General features: G+C 46.1%; 1 protein-coding gene across 1 annotated transcript in view; it reads right to left on the minus strand.

The window, feature by feature from the left end:
* The window catches only part of LOC147444258 (uncharacterized), a 61,569-nt gene that overhangs the window by 2,818 nt on the left and 38,338 nt on the right, over positions 1–20,413 (minus strand). Inside the window, exon 4 of the mRNA XM_086526937.1 lies at positions 40–621. Coding sequence (XP_086383063.1) covers positions 40–621 — 582 coding nt within the window. The remainder of the gene's footprint in view (positions 1–39; positions 622–20,413) is intronic.

Below are 20,413 nucleotides of genomic sequence, written 5' to 3' on the forward strand. Positions count from 1 at the left end.
AAAGCATGAGAAAAACCAGAGAACAACAATGGAATTTACCTTTCTGTTTACATCTTCCACAGATGATGGCCAATCGATGACTCCTGACAACTTTCCCAAGCCAGCCTGACCAGAGGCTCGTTCTTGAGCACTCAAAGTACCAGGCAATAGATTTTTAGCAGCACCGCCATGGAGCCATTCATCCTTGTCCCGGAGCAATTTCTCATCAACATCCCGCACTTTAGGGTTGACATCTGCCCAACTGTACTCCTCCTCCTCTGCATTTTGCCAGTTCCTAGGCCGGCCTACGTCCCTACTGTCCAGCTCTTGTACCGATTGAACAGGAGGCAGTGTCGCTCTTGACGACCGCATTCCTCTGACATTGCCATATGCATCTATTAAAGCTCTAGGCGAGTGCTGAATGTCAAAGCCATTTCTGACTCTATGTCTAAATGATGTGCTTTCTGAATTTTCTTCTTCTTTGATGGGGAACCCCACGTCCCATGCATTCTTCCTTTCCCCATTGACTCCTCTCTTATCACCTAAAGTAGCGTAATCAAACTCTGGCAAACTGGCAGACAGCTTGTGTATGGTACTTGCTTTTTCTAGTATGTTGCCACCTCTTTCATTCCGAGACTGAAGCTGCATAAAGGTATCCTTCTTCCATTTTAGAGAATATTCTTCCAGCACAAATGCTCACACAAAGATCTTTTCCACAACAAACAAATACTGACAGGAACATATAAACAGAAAAAAAAACGAACTGCATGGTTCACAAACAAAAGCCCTGACAAAACCCTGGTCAAAATCAATGATCATCTGGTCTAACGTTAGATATCAGAGCTCTTATCACACCCCACTGAACGCAGCAAGTTAACATGCATGAAACACAGTTGCACAAACAATTAACAATGAAGGTGAAACCAGCCATCACTCGTGTGAGAGGCAGACACTCACAATAGCTGCTAACCCACAACTTAAAGACAAAACCTTTACCGTGCAGATGTGAATGGCCAGAGTGGCACTCAGAGAGATGCTTTGGCCCCAAAACTGGTACTCCTTTCGGTATGTCTTTGTTGATTCACAATGCACATGTTAAGGTTATGGCCATCTTATAACCTCTTACAAAGAGTAACCAAGTAAGGGACGTGCATTCTCGACTGGGTGCCACTCTTCGTCGAAGGATGTAGCCCTTCAACAAAATGTTGCAGCTTTACATCAAGTGGTTCATGAAAGGATGTGACTATTTTCCTAAAGGTGTAACGGGCTTGGACACTCCACGCAAGAAATCAATAGCAACAAACGTGAGAAACTGTAACAACAGAACTTGAAAAGTGAGAGAGAAGAGGAGAGTCAGCATCGGAGTTCCGCTTCCGGATGCACTGGCCCCAAAGTCTGGCGCCCTTTTAGTACTTCCTTCTTTATTGCTTCACAAAGGTACAATAACCGGGAGGACTTGCGCTTTGCTTTTGCAACTGGAATGCCAGAGTGAGTCCTCCCAAGGCCGTATTTAAAGGCCCTTGGCCCAAAAGCTTACAACACGAAAAGCTAGGCCATCCAAAAGCTCTCAGGCCAAAACTGACGTCCAAAAGCTGGCCCGCGTTTTGCGACTGTGCATATGCATACCACATCAGCAGTCTTCCTACGAGTCTTGATCTTCAAGGGAAGTATGAAAAGAGACAGATCAGTTCCTACCCATGGGTTGTGATTCCCCTTACTCTCTTCGTTGTCACCCACCTTTTTCACCTAGAGTTGAGGAAGGTGGTGGATGCTCATGGCTTTCCAAACCCCTTTTCTTTCATGCAGGAATACTGGGCTGCATTACTGTCACAAAGTTATGGCATGGCCTATTCCACTAGTAGAAATCTTTGTAGATTCCCCACAATGACAACTATTTGCTCTACAGATGATACATTGGACAATCTTCGCAGATTCCCTGCTCTACATCCCACCTTTGTACGATGCCTCTATTAAAACTCTGAGGTGAAGTATCGAGCTCGTACCCAGTGGAGTTTGGATTTCCAAGTGCTGTCCTATCCAACTAGCCCGACGTACTTCGCTGCCTGGATAGTCACACATTTTCATTAAAAAAAACATTCCAAGCAGCGTCCCCTCCACAGCCCTCCCTCGCTGCCACAAATGCTGCCCATCCGTTTTGTGACCCTGTCGTCTGTGTCTCCCCTACCTCGCCTGCACCACCCTGTCTGGGTACCGTCACCTGCTGCATGCACCTGCGCTTGCCCAGTCTCCCATGACTCCAGGCTTCCTTTCTCCTTTGATCTCACTAGGAGCATCTCCCCTGATTCCTTCTAATTAACCTGTTTCCCAAAATCGTGCCCCCCCCCCCCCCCCCCCCTTTTCGATTTGCTTTACCTTACATTAGCATCTTCGTGGATCTGCATTAAAAAGAAATGGGTTCAAACCTACTCCACTGAAGAGGACCTGTTTTAAGCGCCCGAAAGTGACCGGGACAGTGTCGGAGCAGCCACCTCTACCGGATCGACCAAAGCCATGCCCACATGCACGTCTTCTTTACAGCAGAGATGGTAAGGAAAGCCATTGACAAGATGAAGCATGGGAGAGCTTATGATCATGACGGATTAATTGCCGAGCATTTTATTCATGCCAGAGATATGATTGCAGAGCTTCTAGCTATGATGTTCAACCGTGCTATGTGTGAGAGCTTGCTTGAGACTTGGAGTTTGTCTACTATCGTGCCTATCCTTAAGGCAGGAGACACTATGGAGCCTGGGAACTACCGTACTATTATGATCGATCACACATTAGCACAATTATACGCATCCATTCTCGAGCAACAGCTGAGCAGATGGGCAGAGAGACAGGGTATACGAGCAACAGGACAGGCAAGTTTTAGGAGGGGTTTCTCTACTCTTGATCACATCCCGACTCTACACGCCATTATTGAGGAGGGTAGGTCACATGGGAAACGGATATATTGTAGCTTTGTGGACTTCCTCAAAGCTTTTGATACAGTACCCAGAGCTAGACTGAAGCAGCGACTACAGGTACCCATAGAGCTCATTTGGGGGATTATGCCTTTATACACATCAGTTGCGGGGCAGGTACGCACTCCCGAGGGGATTTCATCATTTCTACCCTGGTTGACTCTACTATTGGAGTGAAGCAAGGGCGCCCACTATCTCTTACTTTGTTTGATACGTAGTAGATGAGGCCTCTGATTACATTACGAGACTAGGGGATGGAGGAGCACAGCTAGCAAGGACATGGATCCCACTTTTGTTATATGTTGATGATATTGTGCTGATTTTTGACTCCTCAAAGGGAATGCAGCGCCATTTGGATGCCTTGCATGTGTTTATGGAAGATAGCGGATTGTTTGTCAACCTTGGTAAAACCAAGGTTATGCTGTTTAACACCACATCGCAGTGGGTCAAGAGGTCAGCTCCCACATTTACCTATGGGCAAGAGATTGTGGAGTATACAGATGCATATACTTATCTGGGGTTAGTTTTCAGTGGGCCAGTTTTTTCGTTGAGAAGAGCAGTAGAGACTAGACTGACCCGAGCCTAAGCAGCCTTAGGTAGACTTGAGAGGATGTGGTCGCAAGTTCAATTTCAGAAACCTCAAACCAGACTATGGCTTTTTGATACTTTGGTGACCTCAGCTATGATGTATGGGGTGCAGATTTGGGGCCCCTCAGTTGGTTGTCACGACAGAGCTGGCAGCACTAATGGATGGAGAGGGATGGAGAGGCCCTTGGTATCTATGATTTCCCGGATGATTAGAGCCAAGGCCTCAATACCTCATGATGAGATTATTAGAGCAGAGCTAGCTACCACTCCGGTGGTGATTGTACTAGATCAGTCTCTTTCATACATAGCTTGCTCTTGAGTCTTCCCAACAGTTAGCCTTATAAGGAGACACGGCTTGCTAGTATGGACAAATGACTTCTTGGTTCCAGATGCATGGCCACACCACAATCCTCGCGCAAAGAGCTCTAGATAGACTTCAAGCCTTACAGAAGAACAAGTTAGTGGGGCACCTGATTATTGACACATCCAAGATAATGGTCATCTCGCACACTGTCCTATAGGTCAGATATCAGACAGAGCGCACTAATGTCAACACAATCATTGATGGTTGTTTTGCTACGATCGCTAATATTGCTATGCTGAAATATCAAGAGTTCTAATTCGGATGAGATGATTGGATGAAAATCTGACCATGGAACTGTATGGTGTATGCATGCTAGAGCATGTGATGTCTGGTAATGATGGTCATTGGCACATATGCATGAAAGTAGTGTCTACTAAAGAATCAGATTGGGTGTTGCAGTTGTAATCGCGAGCAATTACTCTTCTGTAAGGTGCAACGGAACTAAAAGTTGAACTTTGCTCAAGATGAGTGCTCCGAACTGTGCTCAAGGTTCCTTTTACTTACGAAAGGGAGAGCCTTCCGTTCCTTTGGTGAGGTGTGTAAATGATCACAAACAAGTGGCAAACACTGTGAATGAAAGGTGCTGAGACTGAGAGATAGAGAGAGAAGAATACGACACCAGAATGTTGTCAAACCCTCCTCCGAAGGCCCCACTCTCTATGGCGAGAGCGGTCTACTATTGATTGCACAAATCTCTACAATGCTTTGGACTTGCCGACGATGTCGACGACGATGAGGACGACGACGAGACGGGCTGAAATCTGAAAACGCTACTGGCTGAAATCTGCAAATCTTTATCTGCTGAATTCTGACTCTATGTCGGTCACGATGTCGATGGCGACGGTGTGACGACGACGTGCTGAAAACGCAGATGCTGAAATCTGCGTTTTCCAGGCTGAATCTGCAAACTACGCTGGATCTGACCGTGCGGCGAGTATCTGCTGCGGGAAGGTGAGATCTGCGAGGTTCAGGACTTCTACTGCGGTGTTGGACTGCTGAAAACTGATACTGCTGGTGCTTCTGGTGGTTCCGTCGCGGTGAATCTGCAAAACGCTGATTTGTCCTGCTGATCCAAAAATGCTAGGGCTGAATTCCGTGCTGCTGCAAAAGCGCTATGGATCTGCTGCTTCTGCTAATTCCAGAGATGATCTGCAATGCAAAACGCCACGGCTGATGATGGCTGAAAAACGATAGGCCTTGCTGTTCCAAAAACGCTAGGTTGACATGCCGGGGGGGTTCTTGCTAAGAAGGTGCCTGTTGGATGTCTGGTTTCTGCTGCCTCTTCTGCCAGATTGTGCTTGCGCTATGGTTTCTTATATACTTAGCTGTCAAAATTGCCCTACCCAGTTCCCAACAAAAGTCACTTAAAAATAATAAGTGAAAATTGGCTAAAATAGGGAAATAGGTCTATGCACTGTAAAAATGCTCCTGATGGGTTCTGATGGAAATCTGATGATCATGTTGTGTGCAACCAAAGGATATGCATCTAATCTAAGTGTTTGGACATGCACGGTCTGCGAACAGACTCACAAAAGTGCCAGAACACTTCCTAGGCTAGACTGACTAAACTGAACTGAACCCATGTCATGACGTAGCTTGACCACGTACACATAGGGTTAGATGTGCACGTGACATCTTCCTTCGACAGGGGGTATGTCACAAAGTTATGACGCGGCCTATTCCACTAAAGAGGGACCTATTTTGAGTGCCCGAGAGTGGCCCGAATGAAGTTGACCAATTTGAAACCTCAAAATACATGTACGGATATCCCTGACTTCATGGCCAATTTTTAGGAAATCCCCAATGTTTAGGGATTTTTCCTACGGACGCCAGCTTTTCATATCTAATGCTTTTTGGTCTTGGGCCTTTAAATATGAGCCTTGGGACCCTCTCTATATACATACATACATACATCCATACATACATACATGTATGTATGTATATATATATCCAATTGTATTGTATTTGAAGTGCTAATATCTATTATAATCCTATCCTTTTCGATTGGCACATGGTGCTAGTCAATTACAACTACTGAGTATTAATGGACCCCGAGAATGTTGGAGCTAGCATGTCCTTAGGGAGCTATACAAGCAAAGATATATATGTACAAGTGTTCTTGGGTCAAGGAGGCCTATAGGAGTCTTATAGAATGAACCAAGGTGGTGGTGAGTCATGCTAGGTAACGATTAATCCAACCCTGTGCACAATGGTATAAACCCACCGTCTCAAGAAAACATGGCGACGCTCCTCCATTGCCCCGAAAGATCCAATTGAAGCATCCCAATGACTTTTAAAACCTCTATGTAGCCTCCACATTCTAAGGCGATTGTCTACTCGAGTCATTTCTCATGAAGAAAAAGGTCATCCATGATCAACTCTCGTTTATAGAAAGTGCATTGACTAGTGCTTTGGTGTGTATCGAATTCTCTCTCACGTGTAATCTCCCTCTCTCCGTTTCCACACTAAACCTTTGCAATATCCATCCTATGTTCTCTATTTTCCTCCCAAGCTCTCAACAATCCAAAGATGGTTGAAATTCAACCCTTTCTCCACTGTCAAGGGTCAACCTAAAGCCTTACAGCTTCTCCAACAATTTGACGTTGTTTTCAACAACGGACATTACAATGAAGATTACAAGCTTTCAAGAGTTGTCAAATCTCTAAAGGAATCGCTATACAACGGTGGAGTGCTCTTACTGCAAAACCCATGCACCCAAGGCTTGGCAACATTTCAAGTTAGCTTTTGTAATGTGCAGCGGAAGTGATTGATGGTGAATGCTTAGGGTGAGTGCTCAGTGCGTACTCAAGGTTTCTTTTACTGAATGAGAAAGTTCCTGTTACTTCATGAGAGATGTGCAAAGACTAGAGAGAGAGGAGAGAATGATAATGTGAGTGATAGAGAGAGAGAGAAAGAGAGAAGACTAACACCAGATGGGATCCCAAACCCCCCTCCAAGGGTCCCCCCTCTCTATCGCGCTAGAGAGATATTCGCTTTGGATTGCACAAATGCTAATACAATGGTCCTAGATGCTCAGATGCAAACGGGATCTTGCGGTAGATACTTGGATTCTGCTATCGCCGATGTCGGTGATGGGCTGAAAACTGAAAAAGACTGGCTGATTTGAGGGCTGAAAATTGAAAACGCTGGCTGAACTGTACGATGGGCTGAATTCTGAAAACGCTGGCTGATTTGGTGCAAAAACGCGAAAGGGGTGCTCAGGTACTACGAGTACTTGGTACTTGTACTGCGGGTACTGACTTATGGTTGAGAAGTGATTCCTAGGGTCACTTATATATGGGATAAAAGCTGGGTCGGGCAATGCAACTTAAAATCCCACGATTTCTAAAATGATACAAAAATGTCACTTGTTGATAAGTTCATGAACTACTAATAAGAGGTGATTCACATGCAAATAAATATCTAAGCTGAGAGTATAATACAACTATATGGGAACACTCCCAATCCCTACACGTAGCAAACACTGGTTGTGCTCATGCGCAATCAGAGGGTATGCAACTAATCTAAAGTGCTTGGACATACACGTCCTGCGTACAGGGTCACAAGGCTGCCATAACACTTCCTAGGCTGTCCTAAACCCTAGAAATAAGAGTTAGCTTGTCCACATGCACATAGGGTTAGATGTGCACGAGACATCCCCCCCCTTTTCAAGGTGAGGTACTGGTACAGAGCTACATGGCTTCCGTGTAGTCCGCCAACAACTCCAAAAAATCTGCAAAGAAATCTTTGCCGACCAAATTTGCTACCTGGGTGCCGCGATACTTCAACTTCAAAAAGGACTGCAATGCTTGCTTCTTTGGGCTGCGCCGAAGCGCTCCAAAATAATCTGCTCCGGCTCCATGTCTTCAACTTTGTCTACGAGCATGGTTTCGTCCTCTTCAAAAGGCCAAAATGACCTATGAGACCAGAAAGTTACAATGTGGTGGATTTGATACAAAGTCAGAGTAACAAGATGACAAGATGACAAAATGACAAAATAAAATACTATGGAATCCTAAACTGCTAGGTGTGGACTAAGCAACTAAACAGCTAGCTGGGATAGCTAGATCACAGGAGATCCAGCATCGATCGCTGGCGGATCTCATCAATCTCCTCCATGGTCAGTAAAAAGTCTGACCGGGCGTCGTGCATGTCGAGCCTAAGTGATCGGAATCCTCTAATACAGCCTCCGCCGATGCTGTGTAGTCCTCTGCAATCGTGGGCGTCTGGATCTCCCCATCTCAGTCGCTCGGTCGATCTGTATGCCTCTGGTGTAAAGCGACGATCTCTGCTGTGGTAGTAACTCCTCCGGGTGTCCAGTGGCAGCTCTAAAGAAGTCTCTGATCTGTCTCTGAGACTGGCTAGCCTCTCCTTTCATCAAGCTCTCTCTGTGTCTGCGCAGCTCGAGCAAAAACAAACACAGGCATCTCTGATCCTCGTACCACATGACTCTAGAGAATGGTCCAAAAACAAGCAATGGAAGCGGCCTCGTATCTCGTAGTAGATGGGATGCTCTTCTGCTCTTGCTCAGAGGTGCACATCAGGCATGAGTCATAACTCATTGCTCATTGGTTTTTGATATTTTTTTCCTTTGTGGCCGTCGGCTTTGCCCCCTTTTTGTATTGCACTACCACATGAGTGATTGAGTCTTGACATATCACCTAGTGATTCTTAAAGTTGTTATTTAGCACTCTAGTCTCGACCCTCTACATGTCTCTTTGTAGTGCATTGGCTGACCTTGTAAGCCATCTTTGTAATCTATCATCTTTTTGCCCCAAGATTTTGTGTGGAGTCTGGACTCTATTTAACTTTGAGTTGATGTTCTTTCTATGAAGAATCAAGATGCTTTTGTAAAGAATGATCCCAATTCATGTGTTGTGTGTAGTGCACAATCGCGTGTAAGGCTTAAGACTGAAGCATCATTGCAATAATGCCTAAATAGGATTCTACTTGGACTAATGGGTGTGTATGGCTCTCTACTAACATATAGGTTAAATTTTAAGTATATTTTAAGCTTACCATTCCGGCCCTCGTTCCCGTTCCACTTTTCGAGGGGAGAAACCGTTCCGGAGGCCCCCGTCCCAGTTCCCGTTCCAGGTAACTTTGGCTTGGGGGTACTTGGATACTTGAGGCATACTCACAGGGGACGGGATCCGGGGCGAGGGACGGCCGAAACCGGGAAGGGGATGGGCTTGGGACGGATGGGAACGTTTGGAAATAAAGTGCCCGAGTGGAACGCAGGGGAACGTCCCGAGGACTGACGGGGACGGCCAGAAACGGGCAACCGATCAACGGTCAAAATTTTTGAATTTTGAAAATATGGTCGTTTCAAATGGCAGCAACCCAGTGGCTATAAAAGCCACCCTTTGGGTCACTATGTCTCAAGTTCTCATTGCTCAAGCCTCTCCTCTCTACCTTCGACGCTTCGCCTCCACGGTCTACCCTCTCCTCGAGGCTTGGAACTCTACCCTTGAGTCTCCTCTCTATCCACTCTCTCCCTCCTCTACCCTCTCAACTTTCAAGCTCTCCTCTATTCTCTCTCCACCATCATGTCATCTCAAGCTAACTCTAGTTCTCAAGCCAGCTCTTCTCGAAGGAGGCCCACCGTGCAAACATGGTCGTGGTGGGATGAAGTCGACTCTACGCGCATGGTCAAGGTGGCAATGCAAGACCATGGACATGCAAGCTATGCTCGTACAAGAGAACGGGTGGTGCAAACAAAGTGCGAGCCCATCTTCTTCATGAACCCGGGCACGAGGTGAAGTTTTACCCACGCATTACTCTCGAGACGAGGTAGGAGCTTCTTGAGAAGCTCACGGTGTATGAGGTCGTGGAAGCGGCCAAGAAAGGCAGTTTTGCTGCCGTTGATCCCTCCACCACGGAGACACCGCGAGAGCAAAGGTAAGCCAACCTTGGCTCCACCTCTCAAGCGTTCAAGACAAATGCATCCACATCAGGGGCTTCCATTGCGCATCGCCAAAGCACCCTCAACGAAAATTGGAATCCTAAATTGAAGGAAGAGGTGGATAGGTCGGTTGCCCAATTCTTCTTCCACGACCACATTGCCTTCCATGCTTCGCGGTGAGTTTCCATCGTGACTTATGGCATATGCACATTGCAATCTCCCATTTTGTATTTCATTATGGAGTCTTGACTCTCCATACTAACACAACATGCTCTTTTTTGTGTGGATAGGTCTCCATACTTTCGAACCATGGTTACGAAAATAGGGGAATATGGCCCCTCTTATGTGCCAGCTTCATCTGAGAGGCTTCGCACCACCTCCTTGACAAAGAGAAGCTTGCCGTGGAGCAAGCGGCCCAAGCAACAAAGGATTTGTGGGAGACCAATAGCGTCTCTCTCCTTATAGATGGATGGAGCGACACCCGCAAGCGGTCCATCCAGGGAGTGGTGGCCTATTCTCGGGGGTAGATGTATTTTGTGGAGTCACATGATGCATGCGATAGTGGCAAGGCCGCGGAGATGCTTGCTACGGAGTGGACAAGCACCATAGAGACGGCCCGGAGAATATCCTTTGTATGGTTGTAGATGGAGAGGCATCAAATAGGGCAGCCAGGGCTATCATTGACGGCATGTATCCCACTATCCATGTCACATTTTGCATGGTACATTGCGTCAACAACCTCCTCAAGGACATAGGGAGCTTGCCATGGATTTCACCCACCATTAGTGACACTAATCAAATTGTGTCCTTTGTGCTCAACCATCAAAAAGTGCGCCACGAATTCTCAAAGAGGAGCCACTTGTCCTTGCTCAAATATTCAGAGACAAGATTTGCATTCCATTGGCTTATGCTAGGCCACTTGTCTACATGTGGCGGACCCTTAAGGGAAATCTTTCTCAGTGATGAGTTCCAAGCCATGCCGAAGTCTACATCAACAACAGGGTTGAAATGCCGAGAATGGGCCGACGACGCCGCTTGGTGGGAGGAGGTGAAGACTCTTGACGCCATGGTCAAGCCTATTCTACACCTACTTCGAGTTGTGGATAGCTTGCAGCCATGCATAGGCAAAGTCTACAAAGCCATGGATCGGATGATAGAGACACTTGAGAAGCTTGTGCCTGACCCTATTCAGTATGCGGAGATTCGTGGCTTGTATGAGTCCAGGTGGAATGAATACTACTCTCCACTTCATGCGGCAACGAGCGCCTTGAGCCTAGCAGTGACATTAGGCGCAAGGTTATAGATGAGCTACTCAACTACGGGCAAAAGAAGGCCTCCTATGGATGTGTAGATGCACAGGTTGATCGTAGCAAGATTGGCTCGGTTTTGTGGTGGGAGGACTATGGAGGAGATGGCCCACATTTGCAGCGCTTGGCTGTTTGTGCCCTTAGCCAAGCAAGCACCAGTTGCTTGGAGCAACTATGGAGTGTGTACAGCCACATTGCCTCTAAGAAGAGGAGTCGCCTTGGGGTCCAGAGGGCCAATGATTTGGTGTTTGTGAGCACTAACTTGCGCATGCTTTCCAATAGCGTCACACACAAGGCAAATCCCTTCACTAAGTGGAAGATGGCACAAGAGAATCCATCTATGGCCGAGACACTTTTGGAGGAGCTAGAGGAGGACTTCGAGCCTCGCGAGGCCTCATTTGTTGCTGACGACCTCGACTACAACAATGATGTGGAGATTCAGCATGTGAGCACTACCGGAGTTTGATGATCATTGATCACTTTAGAGTCTAGAGTCTACTCCTCTACCTAGCCCTTTGTACTTTTTGTTATCCTTGAGGCTTGTCCTTTTTTAACCCTTGTGACATGCACTTTTCATTTTGTATCCATCGATGTTTTATTAGCACATTTGCGTCTATATGACTCATGCTCTTTGATCTATTTAGCGTAAATTTGTAGTCAAAGTGATGCTCTATGTGTGGCATATGTGTAGGTCAAAAAATGCCAAAAAAACCCTCTTTTATTTTGCCATTCCGACCCCTGTCCCCGTCCCCGTCCCCGTCCCCGTCCCCGACCTCGACCTCGACCCGCCGTTCCATGTTAGTATGACTTGAGGTTCTTGGGGGTACTTGGGGTTCTTGGTACTGCTTGCAATCTACATTGAAGAAGGCTTTTCTCCTACCCAAGCTCAACTCCTTCCTGCGGCGGGTACATCCCTTGGATGGCCTTACGCTCACACCAAGATTGCTTTTTCACACCTCCCGTCGATTGGCCTGCCGCAATGTGCAAGGTTCACTCTCAATGAGTGGAAAAGAGGAACGAGGGAGAGCTGGACAAGCCCTTCTTTTCTGGGTTACCTGTCACTCTTCAAAAATACAGATTAGAGAGATTGACACGCCCAAGTGGTCTTGGGTTACGTGCAATCTCAAACAAGCAAAAAAAACTTATGTGGTTCTTTTATGGCTTAATGGCCCTTAAGTCAGAGCAATGAATCGAGAGCGCGCTTCGGACTAAGGGTGAGAGTCGCTAATAAGTCCGAGGCAGGAACATGAAGATTCTTTGATAATAAAAATTTGTGAGAAATTCTTTAGGTTCTTTTCTTGAGTGATGATACCGAACACTGCCAAAGAGCTCTAAGACCAATGTAATGTGCAGCAGAAGATTGATGGCCAATGCTCAGGATGAGTGCTCAGTGTGTACTCAAGGTCCCTTTTACTAAATGAGAGAGTTTCTTTTACTTCATGAAAGATGTGCAAAGACTAGAGAGAAAAGAGAGAGAGAGAGAGAGAGAGAGAGAGAGAGAGAAGACTAACACCAAATGGGGTCCCAAACCCCCCTCCAAGGGCCCCCCTCTCTACTGCGCTAGAGAGAGATTTGCTTTAGATTACACAAATGATGATACAATGGTCCTAGATGCTTAAATTCTGATGGGATCATGCAGTAGATACTTGGATCTATGTCGCAAACGAGAGCGCACACGAATAATCAACAAGCTGAAAACATATCATCTTTCGACTCAAAAGAGATGAGGGAGAAGATCGACACAATAGTTGCGACCCCCCTTAAAGAGAATCTTTATTAGGAAGAATCTTTTTACAAGCACAAGAACCGGAGTGACCCCTCCGTTCTAGATCTTCCGACTCGAATGTCAGTTCCTTCCCTTGTGGGAATTCCGGTTTGTTGAGCTTCACGCTCTGGGAACAAATGGAAAGCGAATTGAGAGCTTGTCTCTCAGGAATTTTTTGCAAGGGATGGAGCTGACATTCGAGTCGGAAAAACTAGAACGGAGGGGTCTCCCCCCCCACCCTCTCCCTTAAAGAGAATCTTTAGTAGGGAGAATCTTTTTACAAGCACAAGAACCGGAGTGACCCCTCCGGTCTAGATCTTCCGACTTGAATGTCCGTTCCTTCCCCTCGCGGGAAATTCCCGAGAGACAAGATCTCAATTCGGTTTCCGTCTGTTCCAGAGTGTGAAGCTCAACAGACCGTTCCCGATTCTCTTCCCGGAATCTCTAAGCATAGGCCGAGGCCTCTTTGCTCCTTCTCCGTGAGGGAGTGCCTGCCAACAGCTCACACACAGAAAGCAACGATTTGTAAAGCGTATCACAATTTGGCACCTATCGCTCCTTGCACAGAAAAACTACCATCGTGCTTTGTAGTCTCGCGATCACTTGCGTCTTCTCCCAGCAGAGTCTCCTCCAAGCTAGCGCCAGTAGATCCTCCTTTCAGAGAGAGGACGTGTGATGCTTTTATAGTTCCTTGGCCATGGCAAGAATAGCCGGCCTTGCTACCGCATGAATAGCGAAGCCATCGCGCGCTGGGAATAGCCGGAGGAGAAAGAGGCTTGCAGCAGATTTAGAGAGAGGAGACAGAGTGAGAGAAAACGTTGCGCTGTCCACTTATTCAGCTGTACATACCAGCACGTGTTTTTTATTATTTTAAGCCTTGCTTTATTTTATTTATGGGCTGCCAACTCTGGCCGGCCAATCTTTTAAAAAGGTGTGAAACCTATTCAAACTCAAAAATACTCGGTGAGATGAAAATCAATGCTACACAAACACATTCCAAGCGTCCCTGGATGCAGTACACACGCAAAGATGCTGTGCAGACACAAATTCCTCGCGGGAAAGCACCTTTTTTTCCCGAAAATTTCTTAAAAATATTCCGCTTTTTAGGAAAAGCTTCTCAAAATCCATCTTTATTCTTGTGCTTGAGTCTTTACGCGTATTCCTTTTTCAGTTCAAGTTTCTTGCCATACTAATGGAATATTCCCTTTCCGATGCTCCCGCCACCCATCACGTGACGCATCAAGAATATTCGTTTCCTTGTCTCTCCTATCGAACTAACGGTACAACCCCTTCGTAATGCTTAATGTCTGTCACCAACGTGTGACTACTATCTATCCTTTTTGTTGATTTCTTTCTTATTATCTATTTACTTTCACTTTTTGGAAACACCCCTCGGGAAATCTAACTGCCCTGCATTGCATAGCTAGTGTGGAACTGCCCAGAGGGAGTCCAGGCCTGAGGGCAAGAGAGCACTAAGGTTGGACAAAGACTATGGTTAGCCAAAGTGGGGTCATTGACTAGCCAAAGCGGAATCCTTTGCTACATAGGCTACATTTGAGTTCTGGATGTGGCCGCAGTGTACAAAGAGGGTCGGATGACCTAGAAAGATACAATGGCAGCATCTCCTAAAATTTAGGGAACTGCTATTTTGGGACCTGAAAATGTGTTGACGTCATTACCTCCGGAATGACAAAGGGAACATTTTCTTACTCTGCCGTGAAGTCAACTGGGCAGCCGGTTGGGAGATTTTTAGGTGGCAACCCCGAAACGGGAAAATGCTTGTAAATGTGCCAAGTGGCACATTCTGGTGCACTTGCCTCATGCGACAAGAGTTGGCGTTGAATTTAGGAGGGAGAGAGCCTCATTTTCAGTTTTGTCACAGGTTAAGAGCTATGGAGTGCTTGCTTTCCCTCTTATGCACAGTGCGGTGCCAGGAGTGATGCCCTGCACGCTACGCACTGCCCTCTCTCTCCTCTTTGGCAGTACGTTATGCCCCTCTAGTGGGCTTTTCATTTGACCAATGTACAGTTGTGTGGGTTCATGCGCGATTGCCGAGGCAAAAGCCTCTTGCACAGGTACTGGATTAGCTAGCGGCTAATCCCCCGCAGGTACAGGTGAATTCGGAGAGGTTTCACGCCAGAAATCTCGTCCGAATCAAAGGGCAAGTAGCCCTACAGGTGCGGGAGCTCGAGGACTTGCTACGGATGCGACCGGCACGCGAAACGGAGCCCGAAACAGTAAATTACAGCCTGCTGTGTATTTTTGCAGGTTTAGGGTTTTGGCCCTAAACGGACCCTAATACCCTCAGGAGGTTCGGGGACGCGAGGGGACCGCTGTACAGGCGATCTGGCGCATTTTCGGGGCTGAAAACAGAGAATTCAGCGTGCTGCAGATTCTCGCCAGGTTTTGTAAAGTGCCCGTATGCGTCGGGAAAGTCAGTCAATGCGTGGGAATACTGACTGTGAAGGGTCCTAGCACAGTTATGCTGCCGAAATCGGGCCGGAACAGTTGAAATTCAGCCAAGTTTGTGCGGGGCAGCTTGTAGGGATCCACAACGTTTATTCCCTCTTTTGAACAATAAAGAAATACCGAAAGGGGCGCCTAAGTTAGGGGCCAATCTGGTGTCGGTCTACTCATACAGGTGCAATCTAGCAGCCTGTATCCCTCTCCCCTTTGTTGTGTCTTGAAAGTACAGGTAAAATAGACGACTAATAATGGGTGAAAGCTAAATCAAGGTTTAAAGTAAAGTCTACCGCCCTTTTTGGATTGAACAGGCTGGTTTCATGGTTGCATCGACAGGATTAAATCACTTTTTCCCATAGAAGTGAGCCTTGGTCAGATTAGGCTTGAAGACACAGGGGATCATAGACTAGACACAGGGAATTGCAATTATTGCTGACAGACCAGATGATGTGACTGAAGAGGTTTCATCTTCACAGGGTCAACAGACACATGAAGTGGGTGAGTCTTCAAGACCACCACAGACGGATGATCATATATTCAGGACCCAGTTGGCTACTGTTGTGGCTATGTTCAAACACGTAATGCAGAACCCAATGTTTTTAGCGTTTCTGCAACCTCCTGTTCCGTCTCAGCAAGTTGGGTCACTGGATTATATTCAAAAGCCTGTTAAGGCTCGAGCATAGGTAATTCATACTGCACAGTCAATGGAAACACCTGTACACTTGACGGAGAACATGCAGTCTCCACAACTTGTGCCTAAGGTGCAAGAACAGGTGGCTGAGATGCCAGTCTTTTAAGCTGTACCAGTTCAGCCCCCCACCTTTCAGCAGCCTATAGCTGGTTTTAATGGGCAGGGAAGTAACCTACAGGCTATGCAACAGGTCTTCCCACCACCTTCAGTACACCCTGGCTATTTTGGAGGTGGATCGGTATTCCAGAGCATGGCTTGTCATGCACCTGGAAATCAGTTTTACACGCCAGAACAGTGTTCGGGAGTGCTCAAACGATGATGCCTAACCCCATGTATGGTGTCACGGGCATGCTACCAGGGTTTCCAGAGCACTCAGGGCCAATTTGGGATGCCACAGGCAAATTTTGGTATGGCTGGAATTACAAATCAGCAGCCAAATATGGCGTTTCCAGGTCAAGTTAATAGCGGTCAGGGAACACAAATGAACCCTAACAGTGTTCCCATGTTTCAGTCACTTCCATATGACAATTTAACGCCGCTAGAGAGGCAACTCCGTACAAAGAAGGTGGCAAAGGTGTGTCTTTCACAACCTTTACAGGGTTTGATGACAGGAAGAAGGCTCTCTCATTCCTCCAGCAGTTTGACAAGGCCTATGCAGGGGGGAAACTTTACAGAGGCTTCAAAGGTCCGCAAGGCAGCCACTTTCTTGACAGGGAATGCAGGACAATGGTGGACAATTTTATTGCTTCAAGGGCAAGCTCCGTCCACATGGATTTACTTCAAGCAAATTTTTGCAGCAGTATGGTTATCTGATGACTTTGAAGCAGATGTCATGACAGAATGGCACCAGCTTAATGCTGCTACTTGCAAGAATCTGGATGACTACAATCGGAAGTTTTGGAAAGCTCTACTTCCAGTAATTTCCTATAGGTTTGTGCCATTGACAGAACAGATTGAAAAATACTGTTGTGGCCTACCCAAAGGATTGAGAAAATACTGCACGAAGACCAAAGTCACTACTTTCACGCAGCTCATCGAGGTAGCAAACACTGGGAATGGTTTGCTCAAGGGAGAAGATTGAGAATTCAATACTGGCGTCAAGGAAGGATCAACCAAGAAAAATTCAGCGAAGAAGTATGTTTCCAAGGAGGTTCTTAAAGTGACTCAGGAGTCAGCCAATGCAGGGAAAGGCAAAGCTTCGGCTGAATCAGAAAAGGGACCAGCGAAGAAATGGAAAAGACGTTTTCCTCGCAAGTCGGAAGAGCAAAAGAAGGTCCTGAGGACAGAGAACAAATGCTTTATATGTGAGCAGCCTGGCCACATTGCTTACAACTGTCCTACAAAGAAAAGGCCGGCTGATTCTGAAGACAAGGAGGACAGGAAAGGAAAGAAGCCCATGGCTGGTCTAGTGCCAGATATGGTGGGCGAGAAGCCAAATTCAGATGCAACTGAGCTTTGCAGAGCATGGGGAAAGGTCAGGGATCAAACAGTGCTTATCTTCTTTGATCCAGGTGCCAAAGCCAACTTCATTTCCCCAGAATTGGCTTCGAAGTTGAGAATAAGACCTGAAGAGATGGGGTATACAGCACAGGCAGGTTTGGCATGTCCTGGCCTTACAGAGGCTGTGACACCCAGCATTGGAAAGTTGCGTCTACATATCCAGTCCTATGTAGATGCTGAAGAATTTTACATCATGCCACTGGACGGATGTGATGTGTTGTTAGGTATTCCTTGGTTGTTTCGTGTACAGGGAATCATGGATGCCTACAACAAAAAGATCACTGTACAGAGCAGGGCAAAGACTCACATTCTGGATGTAAAGCTTAAAGGGGAGTCTATTCCCACTGTATCAGCTTCTGCTATTACTTCTGTAATGAAAAAGCATCTTTCTGTGTACTTGGTTTTTGCACGTGAAGTGTCAGATTGTGATGAATCACATTTATCTGTGCTAGATAAAGAAAGGTCAATGTTCTTACAGCAGTATAGTGACTGTTTTTCCGATTCATTACCGTCTCAATTACCGCCAGAGAGACCCGAGGACCATGCGATAGATTTGGTGTCAGGCAGTAGCCCACCAAATAAGCCTCCCTACAGGGTTAGTGCGGCTCAGCAAAAAGAGATAATGGGCCAAGTACAAGAGCTATTACAAAAGGGGCTGATTCAGCCCAGTTCATCTCCATTCTGTTCTCCAATGTTGTTGGTGCAGAAAAAGGATGGCTCATGGCGTATGTGCATAGACTACCGTGCACTAAACAAGAATACCATCAAGAATAGGTTCCCTATACCTAGAATTGATGATATTATGGACAAATTAGAAGGAGCAGCTATGTTTAGCAGGATAGATCTAAAGAGTGGGTACCATCAGATCCGCATTAGATCAGAGGATGTGCACAAGATTGCTTTTAGAACGACGTTTGGCCTTTACGAATTTTTAGTGATGCCCTTTGGTCTCACAAATGCTCCTGCTACGTTCAATAGGATGATGGACAGAATTTTCCGTCCACACCAGCAGTTTGTTGGTACATTCTTTGATGACATGATAATCTACTCAAAGCATGAAGAGGAGCATAGGCATCACTTGGCCATTGTGTTCAAAGAGCTACGCAATCATAGGTTGCTCATCAATGCAAAGAAAGTGAATTTTTTCTGGAAGAGATTCATTTTCTGGGACACATTGTCTCAAAGGATGGTGTCAGAATGGATCCTGCAAAAGTTGAAGCGATCAAGTCATGGCCAAATTTGAAGACGGTGCACGATGTCCGAAGCTTCTTGGGACTATGCTCCTATTACAAAAGGTTTATCCGAAATTTCGTTGAGATTGCTTCACCTTTACATGCCCTTCAAAAGAAGGCAGTCACCTTTAGATGGACACAGAAAGAGATTTCAGCTTTTAATCTCTTAAAGGAAAAGATGACTTCAGATCCAGTCATTGTGTTGCCAGATCTTAGGAAGTCATTTGTAGTCCAGTGTGATGCCTGTGGTAGTAGCATTGGTGCAGTGCTAATGCAAGATGGCAGGGTACTAGCCTATGAGAGCAGAATTTTGCAAGGGCCGGAGATGACCATGCAGGTCTATGAGAAAGAGTTACTGGCTGTGATTCATGCGCTCTTAAGTTGGAAACACTACCTGCTAGGTGCAGATTTCGTTGTCCAAACGGACCATCAGACCTTGCGATATTTCTTGACACAGGCAAAGCTATCTGAGAAGCATATGCGATGGGCAAATATCTTGTCCATGTTTCATTTTCAGATTGTGCATGTGGAAGGCAAGAAGAACGTTGTGGCTGATGCCTTGTCAAGGAAGCCACAAATTTCAACTGTGTCAATTCCTTATCATCATGAACTTGATGATATGAGAGAACAGTATGCAAATGATGAAGATTTTGCAAGGGTCTTCGAGCAGCTAATGGATGGACAACGTCATGAACACTATCTTCTCAAAGATGGGTTCATGATGATGCATGGCAGATTGTGTGTCACAAAGCCATTGCAACGCAAAGTTATAGAAGAGTCATGTCCCACCATATGCAGGGCATCGTGGTATCGATGCTACAGTTAAAGCGGTTGAGACATTCTTCTATTGGCCTACATTGAGAAGAGATGTGGATGCCTTTGTGCGAGAATGCCTAATTTGCCAGAAGGTCAAGTTTGACAGGCAAAAGACACCAAGGTTATTGCAACCACTACCTATTCCAGATAAACCATGGGAAAGTATTGCTATGGATTTTATCTTTGATCTTCCGAGAACGCAGACAGGAAACGATGGTATTTGGACTATTATTTGCAGATTTAGCAAACAGGCTCATTTTATTCCTGTCAGGAAGAAGATAAAGCCAGATCAGATGGCACGCTTGTTTATGAGCAATATTTTCAAGTATCATGGCATGCCACAGTCGATTGTTAGCGACCGTGATCCACGCATGACAAGTTTGTTCTCGAGAGGCTTGTTTGAGAATATGGGCACAACGCTCAAATTCTCTTCGTCATTTCATCCTCAAACAAATGGGCAGTCAGAAGAGGCAAATTCTACTGTCCTAGATCTGCTGAAGTGCTATGTGTCAGAGCATAAAGGAAAGTGGGAGCAGCATTTGCCATTGGTGGAGTATGCATACAATAATACAGCGCATTCATCAACTGGCAAGGCACCTTTTGAGATAGTTCAAGGTGGCAAGAAAGTTCCTCCCATACTGCATACAAAGGACAAGATATTTGAAGCACATAAGTATGTTCAGGACATGGATGAAATGTACAAGAAGGTCAAAGTGGCCTTAGAAAAGACTCAGGCAAAGCAAAAAAAAGCAGTTGATCGTCACCGTCATGAAGTGGTATATTCACTTGGTGATTGGGTGCTTTTACGCTTTGAAAAGGCAAGGTTAAAGAAGATGA

The sequence above is a fragment of the Adiantum capillus-veneris genome, chromosome 13 (genome assembly GCF_014529385.1).
Source record: "Adiantum capillus-veneris isolate H3 chromosome 13, ASM1452938v2, whole genome shotgun sequence".
NCBI classification, from domain to species: domain Eukaryota; kingdom Viridiplantae; phylum Streptophyta; class Polypodiopsida; order Polypodiales; family Pteridaceae; genus Adiantum; species Adiantum capillus-veneris.